At 42.3% G+C, this 18,569-nt stretch overlaps 1 protein-coding gene across 1 annotated transcript; it reads left to right on the top strand.

Moving 5' to 3' along the window:
- Nucleotides 1-1,304: 1,304 nt before the first annotated feature.
- On the top strand, nt 1,305-18,267 carry LOC308252447 (uncharacterized protein). Its single transcript, XM_080677092.1, has 4 exons — nt 1,305-1,469; nt 15,714-15,840; nt 16,102-16,162; nt 16,533-18,267. The coding sequence occupies exons 1-4, from the start codon at nt 1,440-1,442 to the stop codon at nt 18,091-18,093; spliced, it is 1,779 nt and encodes a 592-aa protein (XP_080533218.1). The 5' UTR covers nt 1,305-1,439; the 3' UTR covers nt 18,094-18,267.
- Nucleotides 18,268-18,569: the final 302 nt, after the last annotated feature.

The raw sequence follows: 18,569 nt of genomic DNA, 5'->3' as shown, positions 1-18,569 counted from the left end.
TTGCCTGCCGGCCTGATAGCCCCCAACTGCTCTCCCCTGCTGGCCTGATTGCCCACAACTGCCCTCCCCTGCTGGCCATCTTGTGGCAGCCATCTTTTGGTGGCCATCTTGTAGTGGCCATCTTGTGGAAGCCATCTTGTGATGATGTGAGGGCGCAAGGACCACCTAGGCTTTTATTAGTATAGATGACACAAAAACCAAAAATAGTCAAATTCAAAATAGTGTTTTTGTTATATCAGCCCAAATAGGAATTGATTACCTCAGGGCACTGATTTTCAACTGGTGTGCAGCAAGAGACAGACAGGTGTGCTGCAAGAATTTTTAAAACCTGAAAAGAGCCCTAACCAGTCCACTGGCTCAGTGGATAGAGCGTCGGCTTGCAGACTGAAGGGTCCCAGGCTCGATTCTGGGCACATCCCCTGTGAGGGGCGTGCAGGAGGCAGCTGATCGATGTTTCTATCTCATCGATGTTTCTATCTCATTGATGTTTCTAACTCTCTGTCCCTCTCCCTCTCTGTAAAAAATCAATAAAATATATTTAAAAAAAAAAAACCTGAAAAGAGGCATTGACCTCTTTTCCCTTAGATTGTTAAATTTAAATAATGACAACACCCAACACAACAATAGCTGCCAGGAGTCAATGAATCAAAATTATACCTTTTTTTTTTTTGGTCAGGTTGGCAAAAAAAAAAAAAAATCACATACTTTTTTTGGTGTGCAGGAGAATTTTAGTAATTCGTTTATGTATGCCATGAAAAAGGTTGAAATTGCTACCTTACGGAGATTATGTCCTTTTACATTTCAAAGTTTAAGGATACATTTTTTTTAATGATTTCAAATAAATTTCCTTCTAGTGTAAACCGCACACCTGAGAATCTAATCAACACATCTCATAGCTGGTGGTTAGACTGAGAATTGTCCTCGCGCCCAGGCCCAGCCTGCGGGGTTTCTACTTCCCACCAGAGCCAAGTGCTTGGGAGGCCAGGGAATTTCTTTAAAATACGAAATAGGAGGTGGGGTGGTGAGGGGTGGAAGACTCAACGCTGCCAACCATAAAAGATCAAATGGAGCCAGACACACTATTACATATGGTTAGGTGACTTTTACGTGTGTGCACTTGTAAAAAAAGGATCCCAGCTCCGCCAGGGGCTCACACATTATATTTCAATGCAAAAATCCCACAGAGGACGAGTTCCTGCGGGCCTTCTGCCTAGGCTCGAAAGCTTTGTCCCGCTGTCACTCAGGCGCGAAAGAACAGGCCTTTCGAACTGTCCAATCAGGGATGGCCCCGGGACGGTGGGCGGGGCGATGTCCCTCAACCAGCCCGGACGTCCTGCCTCCGGGAGCTCGGGGGTCGCTCGCCCTTAAAGGCCCCAGGTTGCTTTGCCGCAGGCTCTGTCGCGTTGGGACCCGTACGGTTACCAGAAATCATAAGGGGGATGCCAGGGGACCCAAGAAACCTAAAAATGGTGAGTGCGTGAGGCCAGGGTGCGGAGACGTGGACGAGATGCTGCTTGGAACCGGCTTTAGCGGACCTGGCCTCCCCAAGGTCAAGTCCAGAGTCCTCGGAGCCGCCTATCGGACCTCGGTCCGCTCACGCACGCGGCGTGGGGACTGGGCCAGCAGCCGGACCCCAGGCGTCCTGTCCCGTCTCTACGCTCGGCGATTTCGGCCAGACCTTGGAGCTTAGCTGGGCAGCTCTGCGCCCGCAGCCCCGCGTCCGCCCATATGGTGCGGTAACCACAGGACGGGTCGTAAGAGAACAATCGTAACTTATTATCTAGGGCCCGTGAGGGAGAGGAACTGATCTGTGGGGTCCTCGGTCCCTGCTTTCTCTCCAGGGGGGGCTCCCATTTTCTCCTGAGTTTTCCAAATGTTTAGGAAGCAGGGTCTCAAATCCCCAACCCTCCTCCCACCCCAATCTTCCTAGGGGTGGCAATAACTGTCTACATTTCCAAATTCCTCCCCCTATTCCCAAACGCCTAAGTCCCCTTCCCAATTCAAGCATCAGAGTTCACTATTTGTCTTCCGGGGTGCGTTTCAAACAGATCCATATTTTAACTGTTTATCATTTTTCCATAGTCAATGGATGGTCTTTTAATAGGGTTTTTTAAAAATATATTTTATTGATTTTTTACAGAGAGGAATAGAGAGTTAGAAACATTGATGAGAGAGAAACACTGATCAGCTGCCTCCTGCACACCTCCCACTGGGTATGTGCCCGCAACCAAGTTACATGCCCTTGACCGGAATCGAACCTGGGACCTTTCAGTCCGCAGGGCGACGCTCTGTCCACCGAGCCAAACCGGTCAGGGCAATAGGGTTTATTTTTTGTTTGTGGATATTTTACATGAGAGGAAAGTAGCGAATAATCGTTTGGAACTATGTTGTATAAAATTCTTATGCCCGACCTCCCAGGATCATTCCTAGACACAGACAGCCTATGGCAAAGTTCTGTGGATGTTTGGGTGGACATTCCTCTTGGCAAACTTTCCTGGGTGATCTGTCCTGTCAACACTGCCCCTCTTTGGGTTTGTCACCTTTAAGAGGTATACTTGCTTTATTTATGGGTTGTTCAAACACTGGGTTTGTGTCTTAAAATACCAGTGGTTGCCCAAAGCTATTCCAGTGGGGAGCAGAGGTCTGTGGTCAGTGACCCAAACTAAGCACATATGCCCTCGGAACCTGCAAAGGGAAGTACTTGAAGGCCTAGTTGGTTCTTCCTGGGGAGTCCTCCTCCCCCCTGCAGGTGTCCTACCTGCCCACACCTGCCATGGAAGGAGCCTTTATACTGAGAAGCTACAACCCTGGAAAGCTGGGGGTGCAGGTACACATGGGAGAGGGGTTGATGCTCCTTCTGAGGTTTTAGTTGTGGTCCCCCTGGGCCCGTTTCTAGACATATTGGTTGGCGTTTTGCATCCAGGGAGTAGGTGCACTCAGAATGTAATTCATGCACATTGAGAAAGTCTGTAAAAGTCAGTTCTGTGTCCTGGGTTAGGGTTCATGAATTTGGGAGTTCAGATCAGAACTTTCAACTAAATCCAGCTGAACGTTTCCTCACTGTGAGATGAAGCCTGAGAGAGGGAGTGTTTCTTCCTGGGGAGAAGAGGGTGTTGGAGCTCCCAGACTTCATTCCTGGGGCTGCTCAGGTGTCCCTCCCTCCTTCCAGGGGTTCTGTCTCAACCGGGAGAGTACAGAATGTGGAACCTTCTGAAAGTGGCTCTCCTGTTTTGTGGGAAGCAGGCTGCTCCTCTGAGCTGATTCCAATACTTGTTTGTGTTTCTTTCCTTCGGATCCTTTATCCACTGAATAGTGCAGAAAGCATTAAGATAGCACTATTTTGCATTAAAATATAATGTGCGAGCCCCTGGCAGAGCTGGGATCCTCTTTTTTACAAGTGCACACACGTAAAAGTCACCTAACCATATGTAATAGTGTGTCTGGCTCCATTTGATCTTTTATGGTTGGCAGCGTTGAGTCTTCCACCCCTCACCACCCCACCTCCTATTTCGTATTTTAAAGAAATTCCCTGGCCTCCCAAGCACTTGGCTCTGGTGGGAAGTAGAAACCCCGCAGGCTGGGCCTGGGCGCGAGGACAATTCTCAGTCTAACCACCAGCTATGAGATGTGTTGATTAGATTCTCAGGTGTGCGGTTTACACTAGAAGGAAATTTATTTGAGATCATTTTTAACTTTAGTGTCCCTATTTTGACTTTAGTGTCCCTGAAAACTGTATGATGGACAGATACAAGGTCAGGAAAGCAAGAAAATTGTGAAAATAGAGTTTTCCATTTAAGCAAGAGAACCTCAAAATGTGAGGTGAGTGCATATAAGTTCTCAGGTACATTTTTTTAAAATCCTCACCAGAGGATATTTTTCCATTGATTTTTATTTTTATTTTTATTTTTAAATATATTTTATTGATTTTTTTACAGAGAGGAAGGGAGAGGGATAGAGAGTTAGAAATATCGATGAGAGAGAAACATCGATCAGCTGCCTCCTGCACACTCCCCACCGGGTATGTGCCCGCAACCAAGGTACATGCCCTTGACTGGAACCGAACCTGGGAACCTTGAGTCCACAGGCCAACACTCTATCCACTGAGCCAAACCGGTTAAGGATCCATTGATTTTTAGACATAGTGGAAGGGAGGGAGGAAGGTGGAAGAGGGAGAGGAGTAGGAGGGGGAAGAGGAAGAGGAGATTGCTTCGCCCTTGCACCCCAACCGGGGCCGGGGATTGAACGTGCAACCAAGGTATGCACCCTTGACCAGGAATGGAACCTGAGACCCTTTGGTTGTCGTCCGATGCTCTAACCACTGAGCAACCGACCAGGGCTCAGGTACATTTTTGTCTCATCAGTTTTTTTTTTTAATTTTTTTTATTAAGGTATTATATGTGTACATATCTTACCATTGCCCCCCCACCCCATCATATCAGTTTTTATGTATGTGTGTTCCTAGAGAACTTTTTTAAAAAAGCTAAAGCAATTGAATATCTATCTTAATTGATGTGAGGAGAACTACTGAAAGCTGGTGTAAATCTTTGAAAATCATTCTACATTTAGGAGCTAAACTCAAACCCTAATGCATTATAATATCCTGCTTATTCCTGAAAATACCCCTGGTGTGAAGTATAGGAGAAGGACAAACTATGATACTACATGTGCTTTACTTAGCAAGAAATTTGAACATTTTTATTTTGTATGGTTTACATTTTGTTAGTGCTTAAAGGAATTAAGTGATTTGCAGAGATTTTCTGACAGCCTGTGGCTTGTTTTCGTTATCTTAATGCTGTGTTTTACTGAGCAGGACTTATTTTATTATAGTCAAAATTATCATTTTTTTCTATCTTGGCTCTTGCTTTTGTGTTGTATCTAAAAATTAATACTAAACCAAGGTCACCTAGATTTTCTTCTAAGTTATCTTCTAGAAGTTTTGTAGTTTTGCATTTTGTACTAAATCTCTGATCCATTTGAGTTCTTTTTTGTGAAAGATGTAAAAATCTGTTTATAGATATTTTCTTTCTCTCTTTCTGTCTTTCTGCTTATGGATATCCAGTTTTTCTTGCACTATTTGTTATAAACACTATGTTTTCCCACTGAATTGCCTTTAGTCCTTTGTCAAAGATCAGTTCAGTATATTTGTGGGTATCTGTAGAAAGCAATAATTACCTTTTGTATATGAACCTTTTATCCTTCAACCTTTCTCTATTCTCTCTTTTTTTTTTTTTTTTTTTTACCTTTCTCTATTCTCTTATTCGTTCAAGTGGTTTTCTTATTTGCGAATTTTTTTTAGAGTTTCTCCTTAGACAATCTTGTCATATGCCAGAAAGACACTTATATGTCTTGCTTCCTAATCTAGATACCTTTTATTTCCTTTTCTTGTTTAATTGCATTAGCTAAGAATTCCAGTACAAGGTTGTCTAGGAGTGGTGAAAGGGGACTTTTTTCCCCCCTTCCTGATGTTACTGTAAAACATATAGTTCTTTCAATGTAGTATCTCTCTATATATGTATATGTTATATACATATACACTATTATATACCATATTATGAACATAGGGGTGCATATATCTTTTAGGTAGGGGCAGAGACTCAAATGTCTTGACTAATACATTGACCAGATAATACTCTGCCTGAGACACTGAGTAGTCACTGAAGGGCTTTGACCAGGGTAGTAACAATCATATTTCGATTTTAGAAAAATCATCCTTTGGAAGAAAGATAGATGCTTTTGTAGGGGGTGAGATAATAAGAGGGACCACTTAGTAGTCTTTTTTAAAAAAATAAATCTTTATTGTTCAGATTATTACAGTTGTTCCTCTTTTTTTCCCCCATAGCTCCCCTTCACCCGGTTCCCACCCCACACTCTGCCCTTAATCCCCCACACTGTCCTTATCAATAGGTGTATGATTTTTGTCTAGTCTCTTCCCGCACCCCCCACACCCCTTTCCCCCCGAGAATTGTCAGTCCACTCCCTTTCTATGCCCCTGATTCTATTATATTCACCAGTTTATTCTGTTCATCAGATTTTTTATTCATTTGATTTTTAGATTCACTTGTTGATAGATGTGTATTTGTTGTTCATAATTTTTATCTTTACCTTTTTCTTCTTCCTCTTCTTAAAGAATACCTTTCAGCATTTCATATATTACTGGTTTGGTAGTGATGAACTCCTTTAGCTTTTTCTTATCTGTGAAGCTCTTTATCTGACCTTCAATTCTGAATGATAGTTTTGCTGGGTAGAGTAATCTTGGTTGTAGGTTCTTGCTATTCATCACTTTGAATATTTCTTGCCACTCCTGTCTGGCCTGCATAGTTTCTGTTGAGAAATCAGCCGACAATCGTATGGGTGCTCCCTTGTAGGTAACTGTTTTTCTCTTGCTGCTTTTAAGATTCTCTCTTTGTCTTTTGCTCTTGGCATTTTAATTATGATGTGTCTTGGTGTGGTCCTCTTTGGATTCCTTTTGTTTGGGGTTCTGTGCGCTTCCTGGACTTGTAAGTCTATTTCTTTCACCAGTTGAGGGAAGTTTTCTGTCATTATTTCTTCAAATAGGTTTTCAATATCTTGCTCTCTCTCTTCTTCTGGCACCCCCATAATTTGGATGTTGGTATGCTTGAGGTTGTCCCAGAGGCTCCTTACACTATCTTCAAATTTTTGGATTCTTTTTGCTTTTTGCTTTTCCACTTGGATGTTTTTTGCTTCTTTGTATTTCAAATCTTTGACTTGATTCTTGTGGTCCTCTAGTCTGCTGTTGGATCTCTGTATATTAATCTTTATTTCAGTCAGTGTATGCTTAATTTCTAGTTGGTCCTTTTTCATATCCTCGAGGGTCTCACTAAATTTATCAGCCTTTTCTAGAAAATTCTTGAAAAACGTTATAACCGTGGTTTTGAACTCTATATCCAGTAGTTTGCATTCCTCTATTTCTTTCATTTGTGATCTGTTTCTTTGTCTCCACATTTTGGCTGCTTCCCTATGTTGATAGAGTGGCTTTGTGTGCTAGGTGTCCTATAGGGCCCAGTGGCTCAGCCTCCCCAGTTACCTGAGGTGGACACCCTTGGTGCACCCCTTTGTGGGCTGTGTGCACAGTCTTGTTGTAGTTAAGCCTTGATTGTTGTTGGTCAATTCCTGGGAGGAATTGACCTCCAGGCCAATTGGCTGTGAGGATCAGCTGTGTCTACTACGATGGGAGAACTTCTGTGCTGGAGACACCCTTATGAGGCAAGACTTGCTTCAGTGGGGCTTTGGTGCTCACTGAGTGTGTCCCTTATGGATCTGAGGAGTTGTAATCTGGATGGTCCCACTCTGACCCCTGAGTACACTGGCTCTTGGATCTGCAAGGAGGTGTTAATTTAGCCTCTTCCTGAGGCCACCCAGCAGGAGCTACGGAGAGATCTGCAGATTCCTCTTCTTTGTATGGGTTTTGGAGGTGCCCAGATGAGGCCCAGCTGTGAAGCAATGCAAGCTGCTGCGGGGCCTTGGGCCTTCTTTTGGATGTTCTGGGTCTCTCTGACTCAGCTGCAGTTTGTTAGGTAATTTTAGATTTCAAAGGACCAGGCCATTCATATGCAAAAGCCTCTGCTTGGGTGGGGCGGAGTCTCAGGGTGGAGCAAACAGCAATGGCTGACCGTCAGCCCTCCCCTAAGAGGCCCCCAGGTCTCAGTGTCCCACGGTAATCGCTGCAAGCATCTCTGAGAGAAAGCTGCCCTTGAGTTCTGCCCAATGCCAGACAGTCCAGTTTCTCCCTGTATGAGTCTGGGTCCCCAGAGTCTTGCCCAGAACTGGAGTTCAGAGCAGTCAGGAGCTTGTGTCTCCCTCCAGATTGAAAAAGACAGAGCGTCCTCAGTTGCCAGACTTTCCACACGCGCCTCCGTACCTCTGCACTTTACTTCCGCAGCTCCTCTGAGTCTCAGTGTGCTCTTCTCTTTCCTTCTAGTTGTAGAATTTCCACTCAGCCAGCCTTCCTGTGGTTCTGGATGATGTCCGTTTTGTCTTTTAGTTGTAGTTTTGAAGTGGTTGTGCGAGGCAGCAAGTTCAGGTGTTTACCTATGCCGCCATCTTCGTTTCTCTCCCACTTAGTAACCTTTTGCAATAACAATCTAGAAAGAGTGTTAAGGGCCTTAATAACTGAGCCGTCTTGTTTTTTTATTTATTTATTTTTTAATATTTTTATTGATTTCAGAGAGGAAGGTAGAGGGAGAGAGAGATAGAAACATCAGTGATGAGAGAGAACCATTGTTCGGCTGCCTCCTGCACACTCCCTACAGAGGATTGGGCCTGTAACTCAAGCATGTGCCCTTGACTGGAATCGAACCCGCAACTCTTCAGTCTGCAGGCCGACACTCTATCCACTGAGCCAAAATGGCTAGGGCAATATTTTGTTTATTTTAATTGCTGAATAATTTTCCAGTGTGTGTGTGTGTGTGTGTGTGTGTGTGTGTGTGTAACAATTACATGTCTTTATCCATTCATATATTGGACATCTAGGTTTCTGCCATACTTTGTCTGTTACTGGTGGTGCTGCAATTAACATCTGGGTGCTTATATATTTTTAAAATAGTGTTTTGGATTTCTTCAGTTTATACCCAGAAGTGGAATTGTTAGGTCAAAAGGTAGTTTTAATTTTTTGAGGAACCTCCTACTGTTTTCCATAGTGGCTACACCAATTTGCAATCCCATCAACAGTGCTCTGAGTTTCCTTTTCTCCACAGCCTCACCAACACTTACTGCTTGTTGATTTATTGATAGCCATTCTGATAGGTGTGAGGTGATATCACATTGTTGTTTTAATTTGCATTTTTCTGATGATTAGTGATGTTGGGCATCTTTTCATACGTCTGTAGGCCAACTATATGTCCTCCTTGGAGAAATGTCTATTCAGGTCCTCTTCCCATATTTTAACTGGATGGTGGAGGGGTGTTAAGTTTTATGAATTCCTTATATATTTGGGATATTAATTCCTTATTGAATGTATCATTTGTGAATATCTTCTCCCATTCAGCAGGTTGTCTTTTTGTTTTGTTGATGGTTCCCTTCACTGTGCAAAAACTTTTTAGTTTGATGTAATTCCATTTATTCATTTATTTTGTTACCTTTGCCCAAGGAGACATCCAAAAAGATATTGCTAAGAGCAATGTCAGAGTTCACTGCCTGTTTTCTTCCAGAAGTTTTCTGGTTTCAGATTTTACATTGATTGCATTACAGATGTTGAACCATCCTTGCATCCCTGGGATGAATCCCACTTGGTCGTGGTATATAATCCTCTTAATAGATTGTTGAGTCCAGTTTGCCAATATTTTGTTGAAAATTTTGGCATCTATGCTCATCAAGAATATTGGCCTATCATTTTATTTTTTTTATAATGTCTTTCTTTCTGGTATCAGGGTAATGCTGACTTTGTAAAATTAGTTTAGAAACATTCCTTCCTCTTTAATTTTTTGAAATAGAAATAAGGATAGGTATTCTTATTTGAATGTTTGGTAGACTTCACCAATGAAGCTGTCTGGTTGGTCCTAGACTTCTATTTGTTATTTTTTTTAGTACTGCTTCAATTTCATTGCTAGTAATTGGTCTGTTTAGATTTTGTATTTCTTCCCCGTTCAGTCTTGGAAGGTTTAAGAAATGTTTCTATTCTAGATTGTAGAATTTCTTGTCAGATAATTGTTCATAGTAATCTTTGTATTTTTGTGATGTTTGTTGTGACTTCTCTTTCATTTGTATTTTATTTGGCTCTCTCACTTTTTTTCTTGATGAGTTGGGCTAAAGTTTGTCAACGTTGTCTATCTTTTCAAAGAACCAATCCTTAGTTTTAGTGATCTTTTTCATTGTTTTTAAAATTTTCTATTTCATTTATTTCTTTTCTGATCTTAATTATTTCCTTCTTTCTGTATACTTTGAGTTTTGTTTTTTCTAGTTCCTTTCAGTGTAGAGTTGGATTATTTATATGGGAGCTTTCTGGTTTCTTTAGGTAGGCCTGTATACTTATAAACTTTCCTCTTAGAGCTGCTTTTGCTGCATCCTGTGAATTTTAATTTTTTTTTCATTTCTATTTGCTTTCAGATAGTTTTTGATATCCTGTGTTATGTTCTTTTTAATCTGTTGGTTGCTTATTAGCATGTTGTTGAGTTTTCACATATTTGTTTTTTCCCCCCAGTTTTCTTCCTAGTTAATTCCTAGTTTTATGCCATTGTGATAGAAAAAGATGCTTGATATGATCTCATTCTTCTTGAATTTATTGAGGCTTGTTTTGTGACCTAATTATGTAATCTATCCTGGAGAATGTTCCATGTACACTTGGGAAAAATGTGTATTCTGCCGTTTTTTAATGAAATTTCTAAGATGCCTATTAGGTTGATCTGTCTGGATCAGGGGTCCTCAAACTTTTTAAACAGGGGGCCAGTTCACTGTCCCTCAGACCGTTGGAGGGCTGGACTATAGTTTAAAAAAAAAATTATGAACAAATTCCTATGCACACTGCGGGCCCGGGACGAGTCGGCTGCTAAGCAGGACAGGCAGCAGCACCCGGCGGGTCAGATAAATGTCCTTGGTGGGCCGCAGTTTGAGGACGCCTGGTCTAGATATGAGTGGGGTGTTAATATCCCCTACTATTAATATATTACTGTGAATTTCTCCCTTTATGTCCATTAATAATTGCTTTATATATTTAGATGCTACTCCATTGGGTTTGTAGATATTTACAATTGTTATATCCTCTTTTTGGGTTGACTCCTTTCTGTAATGTCCTTCTTTGTATTTTATATTTTTTTGTTTTAAAGTCTATTTTGTCTGATATGAGTATTGCTACCCCAGCACTCTTTTTGTTCCTATTTGCATGATTACTCTTTTTCATTTCTTCACATTCAGTGTGCATGTGTCTTTTAATTTGAAGTTTCCTGTAAACAGCATGTAGATAGATTTTTTTTTCAAATTATAAGAAAAAGTTTATTTAGAAAGTCACAGAGGTAGGAAAGGTGAGCCAACTGGGCTGAATGGGCTCAGGAAACAAGGTGTCCTATAGGGCACAGTGGCTCAGCCTCCCCAGTTACCTGAGATGGACACTCTTGGTGCACCCCTTTGTGGACAGTGTGCTCAGCCTTGTTGTAGTTAGTCTTGATTGTTGTTGGTATCACTGGGAGGAATTGACCTCCAGGCCAACTGGCTGTGGGGATCAGCTGTGTCTATGCTGGGAGAACTTCTGTGCTGGAGACACTCTTATGAGACAAGACTTGCAAAATTGCAAAAGCCTCTGTGCTCAGCTTGGATGGGGTGGAGTTTCAGGGCAGAGCAGACAGCCTTGGTTTCCCGTCAGCCCTGCCCTATGAGGCCTCTGCGTCTCAGTGTCCCTCGGTAATTGCTGCAAGCACCTCTGAGAGAAAGCCACCATCGAGTTTCGCCTGCTGCCAGACAGTCCAGTTTCTCCTTGAATGAGTCGGGGTTCCCAGAAACTTGCCCGGGACTGGAGTTCAGCGCAGTCAGGAGCTTCCGTCTCCCTCCTGCTTTAGAAAGCCAGCCGCGCACTCAGCCGCCCGGCACACAGCCGCCCATCCTCTCCGCGTGCGCATCTCCGTACCTCAGCCTTTTGCAGCTCCTCTGAGTCTCAATGTGCTTTCCTCTTTTCTTCTAGTTGTAGAATTTCCACTCAGCCAGCTTTCCTGTGGTTCTGGATGGTATCCATTTTGTCTTTTAGTTGTAGTTTTGATATTGTTGTGCGAGGCAGCAGTTTAGGTGTTTACCTATGCCGCCATCTTGGTTTCTCTCCTGATTTTTTTTTTAAGAGAGAGAGAGAGTGAAAGGGAGGGAGTCAGGGAGAGAAGGAGAGAAAGGTGAGACACACACACACACACACACACACACACACACACACACATTAATTGTTTGCCTCCTGCACACACCCTGACTGGGGATGCAGATCATTCCTGCAACCCAGGTGTGTGCCCTTGACCAGAAATTGAACCCTAATCCTTCAGTGCACTGGATGACTCTCTAACCACTGGACCAACCAACCAGGGCCTAATTGAGTTTTTTGCTTCTTTATATTCCCAATCACTGATTTGATTCTCATTGTCCTGTACTGTTGAGTCCCTGTAAATTATTCTTCATTTTAGTTAGTGTATCCTTCATTTCTGACTGGTTCTTTTGTATGGTTCCTATGTCCTTTTTCATGCTGTTGAAGTTCTCACTAAGGTCTTTGAAGTTCTCACTAAGTTCTTTGAGCATCTTTTATAACCATTGTTTTGAACTCTGTAGCTGGTAGTTTGCTTGCCTCTGTTTCACTTAGTTCTTTTTCTGGATTTCTCTTGTTCTTTCATTTGGGACATGTTTCTTTGTCTCTGCGTTTTGGCTGCTTCCCTGTGTTGGTGTCTATGTATTAGGTAGAGCTGCTATTCTCCTGGAATTGTTAGAGTGACCTTGTATAGTAAGTGTCCTATAGGGCCCAGTGGTGCATCCCCAGTCACCTGCACTGGGCGCTCCAGATGTGTCCGTCTGTGGGCTCCGTATACTTCCTATTGTAGTTGAGCCTTTATTGCTGTTAGCATCACTGGGAGAGATTGACCCCCCAGGCCAATCGGCTATGCAGGAGTCGACCCTAAGAAGCAGGTCTTGCTTCAGTGGGGCTTTGGTGCTCACCAAGCCTACCCCTTGGATGTAATGCTTGTGGAGGTGGTAGGGTTGTAATCCAGCATGATCTGAAGTTATCCATTGGGTGTACTGGCTCTGGGGCCTCCCAGGAGGTACAAAGTCAGCCACTGCCTGTGCCCTGCCTGGAACCACCCAGCACAAGCTACAGAGTTATCTGCAGATAGCTGCTACTTGTGTTGGATTTGAAGGTGCCCAGGCAAGGCCAAAGTGGAAGCAAGGCGGGCTACCGCTAGTGCTAGGCCTGGGGCCACTTAGGGTAAGGAGAACACAGAGGTCAGATGCTGCTCGGTTGAGAGATTTTAGAAAAGTCTGAAGCATGAGGCAAGAGAGGCCAGTTGTGTGGAAAAGCTACTGGAAACAGCTTGGATAAGCCCACAAGTTGGGTGGGGCAAGGTCTCAGGGAATAACCAGGGTGGAGCAAACAGTGTGAGCCAGGTTAGTGGAAACTCAGATGTGGCACCCCGCTGTCAGCTCTGCAGGGGGAGGGCTCAGCAAAGGAACAATGAATGGCCTCTGCTAGCACTTTTGTCTGACGGAAAGCTGCTCACCAGCTCCTTATGCCAAACAATTTAGTTCCTCCCTGTATGTTCCTGGTTTCTTTTAACATGCTGCCCCCATGCTGGAGCTCAGAGGGAGTGAGTCTGAATGAGTCTGTGTGCAGCCCTTTAAAAGGAATTTCCTGGGACTCCAGCAGCCTCTGTGTCACTCAGGCACATTCTCCACCATTGTTACAGCCCAAAGTTATGGGAACTTCTCTTCCTGGCACTGGAACCCTGGGCTGGGTGTCTTGTGTGGGGGCTGGGACCCCTTGCTCCTTATGGGGAACCTCCACAGCCAAGATATCCCTCCTGATTATAAACTGCCACATGTGGGTGTGGGCCCAGCCTGTTCCACATGTCCACCCCTACTACCGGTCTCGATATGGCTCCTTCTAATGTATTTTTCATTTGAGTTATTGTATTCTTCAGGTCTGCTTGGTTATTATACTTTCTAATTCTTGGTTTTCTCCCTAAGTTTTTCTATTCTACTCTTAAGCTTGGTGAGTATCCTTATAACCATTTCTTTGAAATTTTTATCAGGCAAATGACTTACCTCCATTTTTGTAGGGGTTTTTCTTCTCACCCCCCCCCCACAACCCCCAGGAGATTTTTCTTATTTCTTCATTGGAAAGATATTCTTCTGTCTTTTCATTTTGTTTAACTTTCTATGTTTGTTTATATGATTAAACAAAATAACTGTCTCTCCCAGTCTTGAAAAAGTCGCCTTTTGTAGATGCAGTCTCTGTGCAGGCTGTTTGCCAGATGGTTTCAGCAGGTTGGTAGGAGCTGAGCAGGTACCTGAGGTGTCTGTCTGCAAACCAAGCCAGAGCATCGCTGTGTGTGGAGGCAGGTGCATGTAGTTATGCCCTGTTGACCCTGCTTGCTCCATTTATTCAGAGCCAAAATAGTCTCAGGTGATGTATCCAAAAAAATCTACAATGACCTTGCAGGTAGGCTAGAGCACCTGGATAGAGCCGCTGAGCGTGCATCACACACACACACACACACACACACACACACACACACACACACACTAACCCCCATCCACCTTGTGGAGGTGCAGGGGGATGTAAGCAATCATGCTCATGCTCACTGGCATCTCAGACCTCGTATAATTCCTGCAGTTCCCAGAGAGCTCCTTTGGCTTCCCAGTTTTTTCTACAGTCTCTCTTTCTGTTGTATAGAAAGTGATTGAAGCAACCTCTGCTAGTCTTTATGTGCCAGGTAGTTTGGGGAAAGTGATTGGAGCTTATGTGCCTGCGGCACTGGCCTGCTGGGCTGGAGTGGCTAGCAGCAGGGAGACCAGGCCCATGTGTTGACGCCCTGTCCTGCTTGCTCCCTTTGTTTAAAGGCAAGAAGCTTCAGGCGGTGCAGCTGTGAACACACCGAGGTGATCTTGTAGGTAGGCCAAAGCACCAGAATAGAGCTCCTGTCACCCTGTGGAAGTGGAGGGGGTCTAACCTATGGCACTCACTGGCAACTCAAGAAAGTTCCTTCTGTTCCAACTCCCTGATGTCCTGTGGTTTCCCAGCCTTCTCTGTTAAGATTTCTTTCTCTCCTTTGCTGTTCCGAAGTTGTTGATTCGCCCTAGCCCAATGGTCGGCAAACTCATTAGTCAACATGAGCCAAATATCAACAGTACAACAATTGAAATTTTTTTTGAGAGCCAAATTTTTTAAACTTAAACTTCTTCTAACACCACTTCTTCAAAATAGACTCACCCAGGCTGTGGTATTTTGTGGAAGAGCCACACTCAAGGGGCCAAAGAGCCGCATGTGGCTCGTGAGCCGCAGTTTGCCGACCACTGCCCTAGCCGGCTTGGCTCAGTGGATAGAGTGTCGGCCTTCAGACTAAAAGGTCCCAGGTTCAATTATGGCCAAGGGCACATGCCCAGGTTGCGGGCTCGATCCCCAGTAGGGGGCGAGCAAGGGGCAGACGATCAAATGATTCTCTCTCATCATTGATGTTTCTCTCTCTCTCTCTCCCTCTCCCTTCCTTTCTGAAATCAATAAAAATATATTTAAAAAGAATTTGTTGATTCAGCCCTCAGTTGCTTTACGGGAGTTTATACACGTATATTTGATGTTTGCTCATGGCAGGGGCCTACCCCGTCACCATCTTGGACCTCCAGTTTGTTTATATTAAACAAGAGTCTAGCTCTAGCTGGTTTGACTCAGTGGATAGAGCGTCAGCCTGAGGACCAAAGGAACCTGGGTTCAATTCTGGTCAAGGGCATGAACTTTGGTTGCAGGAGGCAACCAATCGATGTATTTCTCTCACATCAATGTTTCTGTCTTTCCCTCTCTCTTCCACTCTCCCTAAAAATCAATAGAAAAATATCAAGTAAGGATTAAAAAAACTTTTTTTATGAGGAAGTGAGTGTGTCCAATAAATAATAGTTCTGACAACAAAGTCATAAAATAAATGCTGGGAAACAACAATGTCATATGTGAACTTGTTATGAATTAAGTATTGATTCCTACTGCTGTTCATCTCACCCATTCTCCTATATACATATTTGGGATGTTTTAGGATTCTGTGGCCTTTGAGGATGTAAGTGTGAAATTCACCCTGGAGGAGTGGGCTTTATTGGATTCTTCACAGAAGAAACTCTACAGAGATGTGATGAGGGAAACATTCAGGAACTTGGCCTCAGTAGGTACGGATGACAACTTCTTACTTACTTGCTTAGTTGATTAGAAAACCAGTGTTGCTTGCGCATCAATGGATTTCCATGGAGTAGAATGTGGAAAGGGAATGTATTGGTAAATAAACCAGGCATGGTCACAGCTCATCATGGATTTATTATGTAACAATTTTTCTGTAAGTTATTTTTCTTTGATTTTTTTTTTTTTAGGTGTGTGTTGTTGTTTTTTCTATGAAGTTTTATGTTTATAATTTTTCCTGGTCTGCATTTTAGGAGAAATATGCAAAGATCATGACATTGAAGATCAATATGAAAATCATAGGACAAATTTAAGGTGAGTCACACTGACATGAGAAGCAGTGTCTCATGAAGCTCAGTAAATCTTGAAATATTTAAAACTGCACATAAAACAAATCAGCCAAGTTCTTTTTTTATTCTTTCAATATTTTCATCATAATTTTTTCTCACATGTGATTTAGATGTTTAGTGTTTCAAAATTAGTACATTTGAAAATAGTATTTTGAAATCCATTTATGAATAAACTGTTTTAATAATAGTTATGATTGAGCCCTCTTGCAAAATATTTAGAACTTTCAAACAATCAGAAAGCACTAAACACTTAGTTTCTTTAATTATGGTAAAAATGTCATTTAATAACTATTAAAATAAACACATTAATAAATAATATGCTTTTCACTTTACAGCATTCATATAGTAAAGAGACCGGGTAAAAGTAAACAAGGTAGTCAATATGGAGAAAATTTCAGCCAAATTCCAAATCATAATCGGAAAAAGAAAACTTCTTCTGGACTAAAACTATGTGAATGCAGTGTCTGTGGAGTCTTCATGAATCATTCATTCTTTAGTAGGCATATGAGATCTCACACTACACCCAAACCATATGAGTATCAGGAATATGAAGACAAGCCATATAAATGTAAGGAATGTGGGAAAGCTTTCAAGTATCGCCAGTCCTTTCGAAGGCATGAAAAGATTCACACTGGAGTGAAGCCCTATATATGTAAGCACTGTGGTAAAGCTTTCAGTTGTCTCAGTTATTGTCGAACTCATGAAATATCTCACACAGGAGAGAAACCGTATAAATGTAAGCAATGTGGTAAAGCTTTCATTTGTCCCAGTTACTTCAGAAAACATGAAAGAATACATACTGGAGAGAAACCATATGAATGTAAGCAATGTGGTAAAGCCTTCAGCTGCTTTACATCCTTTCAAAGCCATGAAAGGAGACACAGTGGAGAAAAGCCCTATGAATGTAAAAAATGTGGCAAAGCCTTCAGTTGTCCAAGTTACTTTCGAAAACATAAAAAAATTCATACCGGAGAGAAACCCTATGAATGTAAGCAGTGTGGTAAAGCCTTCAGTTGTTCCAGATCCTTTCGAAGTCATGAAAGGAGACACAGTGGAGAAAAGCCCTATGAATGTAAAAAATGTGGCAAAGCCTTCAGTTGTCCAAGTTATTTTCGAAAACATGAACGAAGTCATACTGGAGAGAAACTTTATGAATGTAAGGAATGTGGGAAGTCCTTCAGTTGTCCAAGTTACTTTCGAAAACATGAAAGAAATCATACTGCAGAGAAACCCTATGAGTGTAAGGAATGTGGGAAAGCTTTGAGTTCTCTTACCAACTTTCGAAGACACATGATGAAGCACACCGGAGATGGGCCTTACAAATGTAAGGAGTGTGGGAAGGTTTTTGATTGTCCAAATTACTTTCAATATCATGAAAGCACACATAGTGGAGAAAAGCCATATGAATGTAAGGAATGTGGTAAATCCTTCAGTACTCCCAGATCCCTTCAAAATCATGAAAGAACTCACTCCAGAAAAAAACCATATGAATGTAAGGAATGCGGTAAAGCTTTCAGTTTTCCCTGTTCCCTTCAAAAACATGAAAGAAGTCATACTGGGGAGAAACCCTATGAATGTAAGCAATGTGGGAAGGCCTTCACTTATCTCAGTTCCATTCAAAAACATGAAAGAGCTCATAGTGGAGAGAAGCCCTATGATTGTAAGGAATGTGGGAAAGCCTTCATTTCCCTTTCCAATGTTCAAAGACATATGATAAAGCACACTGGAGATGGGCCTTGTAAATGTGAGGAATGTGGGAAAGCCTTTGATTGTCCTAGTTCATTACGAACACATGAAAGAACTCACACTGGAGAGAAACCCTATCAGTGTAAAAAGTGTGGTAAAGCCTTCAGTCGTCCCAGTTCTTTACGAAATCATGAAAGAGCTCATAACTAAGAAAAAGTCTATGAATATAAGGAATGTGTGAGAACCTTTTGTGGACATATAAGAATGCACACTGGAGAGATACCCTATGTGGAAAGCCTTTAGCTGTCTCATTTCCTTGGGTAGCCACACCCAAAAACAAACAAACAAAAACCTCACAGTGGCAAAAGTTCTAAATGTAAACAATATAGGAAAACCTTCACTTGTCTCAAATCCCTACAAAACCATGTGAGAATGAATACTGGGTAGAAACTGTATAAGTGAAAAAAATAAGACATAATTTTTAGTTTTAACAAATATTTTCAAAGTGGTGTGAAAACTGCATTGGAAATAAATTATATTAATGTAACTAAAATGGGTAACCTGTTAAAAATGAGGTTACTCTAAAATTTTCATGACATGAACGAAATATTATAAAGGTTATACATATATGGTCTTATTATTACTGACTTATTCTTTAAGTAATTCTCTAGTATGGGATCCTACTT

Source organism: Plecotus auritus (genome assembly GCF_963455305.1).
Source record: "Plecotus auritus genome assembly, chromosome: 6".
NCBI lineage: Eukaryota > Metazoa > Chordata > Mammalia > Chiroptera > Vespertilionidae > Plecotus > Plecotus auritus.
The sequence above is the reverse complement of the archived record's forward strand: the minus strand, read 5'-3'. Positions and strand labels throughout refer to the sequence as shown.